Raw genomic sequence first — 9,838 nt, 5'->3', positions numbered from 1 at the left:
AGGGGAAATCTACTATTGATCTGTTTTCAACCAATGGTGGCCACAAGGAACGGTGTGGTAAATATAACTGGTTTCACTGTACAAGATAGACGATTTTGTTCTACTGTTCCATGTAAAAAGTATTGTCTGTTGGACTAATGCAGAACAGCTGCAGGATAAATCCTTGAAGAGACTTCTGTTTGAGAGACTTCTTTGCTCCCACTGCACACACAAATATTACAGGATAGATGCCACACAAACATCTACAGAGTTACCTCTACAGTGGCTACATCTGCTGATTTGTTTATTCTCTCAACACAAACAAAACCACAAATTCTCATTTCGATCTCCAGTCATAAAGTAAGTAGCATTGTTGTGGGAGGGAACGTATCTGGTTTGCTGGTGTAACTGGTAAAATTAAAGAACCATATAGATCCACAAAATTACAATTCAAGATTTTATTTTGAAGGCATGTTTACACACACACACACACACACACACACACACACGCACACACACACACACAGACAATAAACAACATTTTGTATGACAAGTGGAAACTCACTGCTCCAATGATTTTTATATTCAAATTATTTTTAAATGAATAGTTCAATATTTTCTTGCTAAGAGTGTGAATATCATTATCACTGTCATGTCTGAGGCATAAGTAGGGTGTTGGAACCGGAAGCCTTGTTTAGACAGCCAGCCTGGATCAATCAAGATTTATAATTTACACCTTTAATGTTAATTAGGACACAAATTGGACCAAACAACCTGCAAGTTATGGTTCTACTGGGAGTGACATGATGTAACTATGTGTGCTCAGAATAAACAAATAAGATACACAAATGTAATTAGTATCTATTAGAGGTCCTGGTGGGAAATCTTTTTAATTTGGAAGAAAAAAAAAGCTGATTGCTGTCTTTCTGCTCAGCGATGCTAAATACCCCCAGGCTCCAGTGATATCGATCTTCTCATCTAACTCTCAGCAAGAGAGCAAATCTTTTTCTAAAATGTCGAGCTATTCCTTTAAGAAATGAAATGTACAAAACAAAATCTACAACATAACAAAACAAAGACAGTCCTTTCTGTACAAAAACATTCAAAATTATGTAGTAATTAAGTAGTGTTGCTTCTATACAGCTATTACATTAAACCCAGTGCAAAGAGAACATTTCATAGTCTCAATTTCTCCTTCACATACTGCCAATAGACAGCATAAATGGCTACTTTTAAACAAGGTTCCAAAAATCATCCTTAAATGTTTAAATGACATTAAGAACGGGACAATGTGTAATTAGTGGTCAAACAGCTCATCATGATTTATGTTTCTTTATAAAGGATTTTAAAGTATAACGTGTAGCTGTTCTCATATACCAAATAAGACATTTTCCAATGGCACTTAATTTGTAGAACCCAATCTTCTGTTATTTGTAGAACTAAATTACTCTTTTGAAAAAAATAAGTTTTTGTTTCAACAAGTGATAGGCTTGTTATACCACAGAGGCTTACTGGTTGAAAAGAATGACCTTTTAATCATCAACCTTTATGTATATGTGTTTGCCAGAAAGCAAAGCAACTTAAACAATCCAGATTTTGGCATGGAGTTTGACATGAGGCCCTCAGACAGAAAAGGAACGGTATGTATTACGGTCAGAAAAAAACCTGAACCGGCTTGTAAAACATCCTGATAGTTTGTGGGAGACATCAGTGGTCTACTCTGGGTCTGTGGCCAAGGCTTTCTCGACAACACAGAGATTTGTCTCGGCTGGATCAAGCTTCTCCCTTCCATTCTTTTTGTTTCCTCTATCTACAGAGTTTCTCATTCTTTGTCCTTCAAGTCTACATTTAACAAACAAAATAACGGACATAAAATGTATGAAGTGAAGAGATGAGTATTTTCTTGATCCTGAGATGAAATGTCAAAAATGAGATGATATTTATGATTCCAATTTGCTGTAGTTGTAGCTGATTCTTCTGATGACCAGATTACACGCAGTGCGATACAGAAATAATTGTACTTGTATAATCTTCCTATAAGTATTGTCTGTCACCAGAAAGGACTGGAGTGCAGAGAGAAAAAACATGTGGAACACCTCAACCAAGGCAAGTGCTTGTTGCTATCCAACAACCCAGATGTAGCTGCAAGAAAAACATTTGGGTCATAACCGTGCTAACACGGAGACCTAGCATCCTGGATAAGTAACTAAAAACAGACCAGTTGTCTTCATCCGAACAGGACAATGCACTAGTTTAGCCTGTTTCCTTTCTATACAATTCATTTGGATCAACAGGCAATCTCTTGATAAAAAGCATCAAGCTTGGAGTGATGCAACAGAAATGGACTTCCATCCGCTATGCTAGCTAACTGACAGTATCTGATTTTGCAATTGCTCAGCGAAAGCCAACACCTTCTGCTGGAGCTTCTGCCTCCAAGGTGCCATGAGCTAGTAAATTATGCATTCCTCACAAATCCTGCAAACAATCCCATAGGTCATAAGTTACCGATGCTAGCATGTCTAATATAGCCACACTAGCCTGCAGCTATCATGGAAAGCTGTTCAGCTAGGCAGCCAATTGTTCAAGATCATGTTCAGGAATGCATACATTTAAGACTACGCATTTTATACGTTAGATTTGGTATGATGAAAACACTCACCTTCCTTATCCACATTTAGAAAAACGTTTAACATTTACAGTTGGAATCTATGAGTGATAAGCAAGGCATGGCAATGACTATGAATATGAGCCCAAACTATTCTTTCCAAAATGCTTCCTCCCGATCATATAACCATGGTTCAAATGAACCAAACTAAAGTGTGCATTATGCAAGCAGGTACATATGGATCATGGAGTATTTATCCAGTGATACAGGCGCTGTAATAGACAGCACTGCTGGCATCAGAAAGAGCAGTTATAAGAGGGCTGCTCCCATCCTCACATCCACCAGCACCACTCAAAATGCTACTGACATCCCTGTTAATTAAACTGCTATTCATGCTATCTACGTCACTGCTACTGCGCCCACTCAGGACTTTGGACCCACCACCACAGCCCCCACCATGTAAGTAGGCATCCTCTCGATTCCTCCCAACATTTACATACTGGTCAAATTCATGCCTGTCCACCTCTGACCAAAACTCAGCAGAGGTAGACCCCAAATGGCAGGAGGACTCCGGGTTTGAAGACTCTAAGTGCAAAAGAGGAGGGAAGGTTGATGTGGGCATGGAAGAGGATGAGCAAGAAGAAGGAGAAGTTTCAGGAGGAGGTGAAAGCTGCCCTAGGTGAGAAGGCATGTAATGTGCTGCATTTGGAGCGCTGTTCCCATACATTTGACCGAAGTAGCTGACAGGAGCAGTGGGTTGATGTGGCATTTGGTGGGATTTTACCAGCTCGGGGAGACTGATGGAGAGCTGGGAGTAGGGGACAGGGGAGGAGGAGTCGGATAGAGCTGGTGGGCACTTTACAGTACTCCTTAAGGCAATGTGGTGACTAGAGGTGTGATTCAACCTAGAGTTCATGCTCAAGGTCACATTTGACTCACCAGAACTCATTCTAGGATCAACTCTGGAATCTCTACTTGGACTCAAACTGGAATTCAAACAGGTCCTTAAACTGGAACTAACACTCATTCCTGCAGCCTGACTGTGTGTTGCTGCACCATTTATGGAGTTGTGGTGACTGTGGTTGTTGTAATTGTGGCTGTAATGTTGGTTTTGATGGTGAAGGTGCTGGTGATAACCACTCCAACCTCCCATGCCTGTCTCCTCTTGCATATGTTGGGGGAAAAACACAGATTCCCCAGCTCCGTCTTCCAGAACATCCAGAGGGGACATCTCTGGAGTGGGCAGGCCATAGCTCTCCAGCTCTGGGAGTCCTGGGGCCTGGAAGTCCCTGAAGTGCCCAAGAGGATGCAGCAAGTGGTGGGAGTGATGATGATGTCCATATGCAGAACCTCCATTGACACTTTCTGCACCCAAGGGGCCCATACCAGGTCCTATTCCGAGTCCTCCTTGGGCTAAACTATGCAGCAGAAGACCCGGTTCAACCCGCTTGAGTTTTTTGGTGGTCTTTTTACGGCGAGGCCTGTACTTGTAGTTCGGGTGATCCTGGAGGTGCTGGACACGGAGACGTTCTGCTTCCTCCACAAATGGTCGCTTGTCAGTTGCACTCAAGGCCTTCCATGACTGACCTGAGGTATGAAAAGAAAACACAAATAATAACCACTGTTTTCATCATCTTAGCACCTTGAGCAGAGAAATATGTTTCTCAAAAAAAGAACTGCAATTAATCTCACTGATAGTCATTATCTAAATCAAAGTTGTCATCAACATCATCTTCATCAGCAGAGCCGTCGCTAGACATAAGCAGTATTAGTGAATGCTAGGGACGAGATGAGAAAACATTTACTTTTACTATTTTTTACTGATACTATTTTTTCCCATAAAGCCCAGAGCGAGATCCCCGGGTGTTGGGTCTAATTTAAATCAAACAGCAGTGATGAAAATGTAAACAAATAACTCACAAGGACATCAACATTTGCAACAGTACAGTCTATAAGATGACAGCTTAATTGTGAGATGGTTATTCTTGTCACTATTCTTGAATTATAGCCATTTATCTGATTACTTATAGCGTACATTGCATTCAATGCTGATGTTCCCAGTTTGTTTCTCTTGAAGACACCAGCAGCCGAGGGGTTTGGGACACATGCTTCCCTCCAGACACGTTCTGCTTTGAATGTCAGAGGCTCTAAAACCTCAAGCTGCAGATGAGCTCAGCAGACTTCTATTTCACTGACAAGTGTGAATAAAAGACATTGTATTGAGGACGGGTAATATGAAAAAAGAGCATGTTGCACTTTATAGTAAGAGAAAAACAAGTTAGGTAAAAACTGCTACATGCAATCTTTTCATAATTTGTTGTGCAACATCAACATGAAGAAAGTCAGTATAATGGTTAAACAGTTCAATGACAACCCATTTTGAGATGCACATTTTAAATGATTCAGTCTTCTTTGCTCACTTGGTACCCAAATGAAAATGCATTAAAATGAGTTACTTTGTTTGTAAATCAATAATGCACCGTAAGCCCTGACCCCTGACTCTATATGGCTGCTTCCTCTTAAATTTATTCTCAATTACACTACCTGCAAGAAAAGTATTTATTTATTTTTATCTAATTCCTTATTTTCCTTACCCCCTGCACAGTTAAAAAGTGGTCATAAAAGTTTGTAGTTTCCTCAGTTGAGAACAGCGGTTGTGGCCGCAATGGATTCCATAATTTGACTAAAGTATAGAGTTTGATACATAACGAGCACATTATGGGCAGCGGAGAACTACTTTTTGCTAGAGCAGTGGTTTCCACTCTAATGTGGAGATCTAGGTAAACATATGAAACTGTAGATTTGATCTCATATTAAACTCTTAAGATTACACAACCAAATCTGTATCACTATTAAATCCTATTTAAATGCTGGATGATTTTTGACAGTTTTTTCAAAAGAATAATGCAATATTCATTTTGTTTAATCCAATAAATGTGTGAGTCAGTAAAATGACTCAGAAGGGTGGGGTTTTCAAACTGAGCTATGAATACTGCTCAAATATTGATTTGCAATTATACCTGGAAGTCAAAACTGTAGTTTGCTGTTAGTTTAGGCATCTAAACTGGTCAGGGTGCAGTTTCCCAAAACCATCTTAAGACTGTGATCGTAGAAAGATCATCTTGGTCTTTGAGAAACTGCCTCCTGATGTGGTAAAGTTCACACCCCAACAAAAGGTAAAATAAATGCCAAGAAATGAATTGATCATAGTCTGCTGATTCTCAGAATTCTCTCTATTGAACTTTTTGAAAGCTTGCATCCCTAACTAGATTGTACCAGTCTGCTTTCACTAGAAAGTGTTGGTACCCTTCATACAGTTTCAGTTACAGTTTTATTTTTGTTCCCCGTCTTACCTAGCATCTTGCTGAGCACAGCGTTGTGCAGGTCAGGGTTTTGCACGGCCAGTCTTTTTCTCTCATCTTTGGCCCAGACCATGAAGGCGTTCATGGGCCTGCGGATCCTCTGCTCTCCCCCCACAGCCTTCCCATCAGCTGTGGCTGGAGAAACAACTCCTGCCTTGGTCCGGTCCGGACTCTGTCCCCCTGAACTTGGTGTCAGAGAAAGCCTTGGTTCTGTTCTCCTCATGTTCCCGCTTCCAAGGTCATCAGGAGAACTGCAGTCCCCGGAGATGTTCTGCTCAAAACCCAGCTCAGAATCAGAAGCAGGACTCGGGGTCCCCGACGCCCAGTGGCCCCCGAGAGACATCCGGCTGGCATGCAGAAGAGTCTCTCTAGACAAGCTGGACTTGGCTAAATTCATTCCAGAACAGGGCTTGGATTCAACTTTTAGTCCAAGTTGAAGTGAGCAAATGTCTGTCTCAGTTGTTGGGGAGTTCTGGAAAAAAGATGTTCCTCAAAATGTTTCAGATGACAACGAGAAAGATCAAGAGAGGAATTTGATGGTTTTGAAGCACAAATCCCAACGCAAAGCATCAAGATCTGAGAGGAGTTGGGATACGAGAACGAAAGAGGAAACAAACAAGTTGTGGTGCAGGATATTCCCCCTGAAAAGGAGCCACACTGCCTCTCTTCTCTTCACTCTTTTTTTCCCCCTCAAAAGACAACCGTTCTTGTCTGGAGTGTGTGGTGCAGTGGTTTGTCCAAAGCTTGATTCTCCTCCGTCACATGGCCTGTCCGACTCTCAGTCTGCCTGCCCTGTTTGAAAGTTTGGAAACTTGTGGCCAGATTTAACCGACCCCTGCTGAGTATATATACCCCGCCCTGACCAATCACATAAATATATAGCCGGGGGACTTAACCAATGAGACGCCAGGCGGGCACAAGAGGAAGAGACCAGTGTGTATGGGAGAGCAAAGAAGGGAGGGGGCAGGTTCAAGCGTTGCCTCCCCCTCTTTCCTCGTCGGCGACCGCCACCCTTTTCTCCCCCCTGAAGCTTCACAAGCACACACACACACACACACACACACACACACACACACACACACACACACACACACACACCCTGTCCGCCTGTACAGGGAGATGTAATCATAGAGGTTCCATTGTTTCTGCCCAACTGAGAATGAAGCGTCTTGCACTCATTCAAGGCCCACCTGCATGCAAACTATAACGCACACATACACACCGATTCACACACACACACCAGCATACACAACGGCACAGATACACTCTCTAACACACGTGCGTGAAAGAAGCGTACACGTCAAAATAAGACCGAGACGACACATTTATAATTAAATTAGCACACGAATGAGAGACAAAACATGAAAATGCACACAGATAGTATGTGCGTGTGCGTGTGTGTGTGTGTGTCTGTGTATGTGTGTTTGGGGATGTGGGGTGTGTGGGGGTGTATACTTGACGGCAGGGCAGCGGTAACATAGTCAACCACAGTCCCAACCAAAGCGATTAGTGGCTGAGTTTAACAACAACTAACTAAGAGAGAAGAAGAAGAAGAAGAAGAAGAAGAAGAAGAAGAAGAAGAAGAAGAAGAAGAAGAAGCACCATGAAGCATGAACCCTGAACCCTGAGAATCTGCAGGAGACGCACCAGGCTTTCAAGTAACTCATGTATGATGCTCAGAGCATCTTGTCCTGAAGTCAGACAACATAGGTTAAAGTTCAACCAAGTGTTGGAGGAGTCGGCTCGAACAAACACACTCCGTGTCACTTTTATCGTATGACACATATACAACATTGGCTACGTAAATTAAGTTATGTAACAAAACTTACTTTATTAACCCAAACCCAAAATCAAGTATTTTTGTTGCATAAACCCAGTCTCTAAAAAAGTTCAAAAAAATCACTCAAAATTAGTGTTTAAGGGGTAAAAAAGAATCAACACATTAGTGGTTTTATTTTCTGGTTTACAGAATCTGTAAATAGGTTGCATAATAGTAATGCAGTAATGCATGTGTGGAGATGTGAGAAAATGAATCACAGAAGATGATGAAACAGATCTGGGCATGGGAAAAAGTTTATTGGATTGTGTCAGCTTGTTGAATTGACTGTGTTGTTGCCACACTTCATCAATATATGTTTTATATCTAAGTGCAATAATCTGATACAACTGATACAACTACTGTCTACTACGTGAATATGAAAGGAAAAAGTTGCTTTAATAATTAATGTTATTTTCAACCTCTTCCCTCAACTAAACAACCTCTTAAGATGAATATTGTATGTTGTGTGTTTGCCTGTCTGCCAAGGACCAGCCCCCCAACCCCCTCCCTCCACCACATAATAATGACCCCCTGCACGCACGCACGCACGCACGCACGCACGCACGCACGCACGCACGCACGCACGCACGCACGCACGCACGCACGCACACACACACACGCGCACATACACACACACACGCACACACACACTTTCCTCCCCACGCCCAGCTCAGGGGAGACTGCTGCGGCGTCTCAGAGCCTCCTGCTCTCCCAACCAGGAACTACTCCCACTTATCACCGCCGTCCCAGGCTCCTGATGTGTGTGTGTGTCTGTGTTTGTGTATCTGTTGCATTTTTATGTAATTGTTTGTAAGAATAGTAAATGTATCGAGGTGCGTATATGTACGCCTAGAAACAATACAAATTTAAGTTCATAGTTAAGCAGTTGAGAATCTTGTTGTATAAATCATCGGAAATGAAATAGTGTAAGTTGGTGCAAAAGTTGTACATCTGTTCCACAGAGTTGTTGACTCTCTTCTGCATGCGTAACAGACGGGACATTTTATGGGGAAAAGCACATATGAAGACATCACTTAAAACTTAACTGCAACTGAATCTAAATATAAGTTGTACAATTTTAAATAATAAAATAAGGTATCACACCAGCAATACATTAATCTAAATACATCAGTATGTGGTTACGGACTGGTTAATTGTGTAGAATAGATAACAGTCACTCAGTTCAATTGTGGACATTTAAAGGAATACTTAGATGAATGTATTTGTTTCCTTTCCATCACTGGGAGGTGAATATTTATGCCATTCTTTTGACATTAGTGACTTTATAAGGACTTGTGTGATGAAACTCTTTCTTGGTGTAAAATAAAGAAAAACGGATTGTACCATTGCTATACAGAGATTAAAATCTGTGCTTCTGACCTGGGCCCTATTTCTCGTACGTGGTTCAACTAAGTCAATCAAATGTCCTATTAGCCTGCTTAAATTAACGCGATGATTGAAATCAGGCTATCTCGGTTTCTCAAAGGCTGATCCGTGCTCAAACTATCTCGTTAATTCCAACCAGACGTCAGTTCACAGGATAGTTGCGCGTGCCCGTCCTACTTCAAAGCGTTGATCACAGAATCCATGATATTCTAACAGCACAAAGGCAAATAAACTCAAAGTAAGAGCCTTTTTTTTCTCAGCTGAGGAGCAGGAGATGATCATGAACAAATATGAGGAAGTCCAGACCATAATCATGGAACATCTAACACCGCTGCAAGGGCTAGACAAGAAGCATGGCAACATATCAGACAAGTTAAATGCGTAATGCTGCGTGAATGAATATTCACAATGCTTTACTCTATTATTTGTAGTTTATTCATTCAACATTCTGCATCGCCGACACTGTACAACAATGTACCACACTGTACCACACTGTACCACAATGTATCACAAGGCTCTGCATACAGTCTGTGAGACAATCAATGCTGCGGCGGGTGGTGTTCAATGTACGGCTCGAGAAAGTCTTTAATAAATGATTCCTTGTGGGCAGAATCGATAGCGCTCGTACAGGAAGTCATCATCACGTGATAACGGATCTTGGCGATCTCGAAGAACTCTCTCCCTATA

General features: G+C 41.7%; 1 protein-coding gene across 1 annotated transcript; it reads right to left on the bottom strand.

Moving 5' to 3' along the window:
• Positions 1–425: 425 nt before the first annotated feature.
• sox18 (SRY-box transcription factor 18) lies at positions 426–6,768 on the bottom strand. The gene is made up of 2 exons (XM_034538228.1): positions 5,938–6,768; positions 426–4,171 (listed from the first exon to the last, which is right to left on the bottom strand). Exons 1-2 carry the CDS (start codon positions 6,341–6,343, stop codon positions 2,838–2,840), a joined length of 1,740 nt encoding a protein of 579 aa, XP_034394119.1. The 5' UTR covers positions 6,344–6,768; the 3' UTR covers positions 426–2,837.
• Positions 6,769–9,838: the final 3,070 nt, after the last annotated feature.

Source organism: Cyclopterus lumpus, chromosome 7, assembly GCF_009769545.1.
Source record: "Cyclopterus lumpus isolate fCycLum1 chromosome 7, fCycLum1.pri, whole genome shotgun sequence".
NCBI lineage: Eukaryota > Metazoa > Chordata > Actinopteri > Perciformes > Cyclopteridae > Cyclopterus > Cyclopterus lumpus.
Note: the sequence above shows the minus strand (reverse complement) of the source record. Positions and strands in the feature narration are given on the sequence as shown.

Excerpts from the sequence above, each read along its gene's own strand:
- sox18 (XM_034538228.1), bottom strand. The coding sequence starts at position 6,343 with ATGAATTTAGCCAAGTCCAGCTTGTCTAGAGAGACTCTTCTGCATGCC. Across the intron at positions 4,172-5,937 it reads TGTGCTCAGCAAGATGCTAG|GTCAGTCATGGAAGGCCTTG; the intron begins GTAAGACGGGGA and ends TTCATACCTCAG.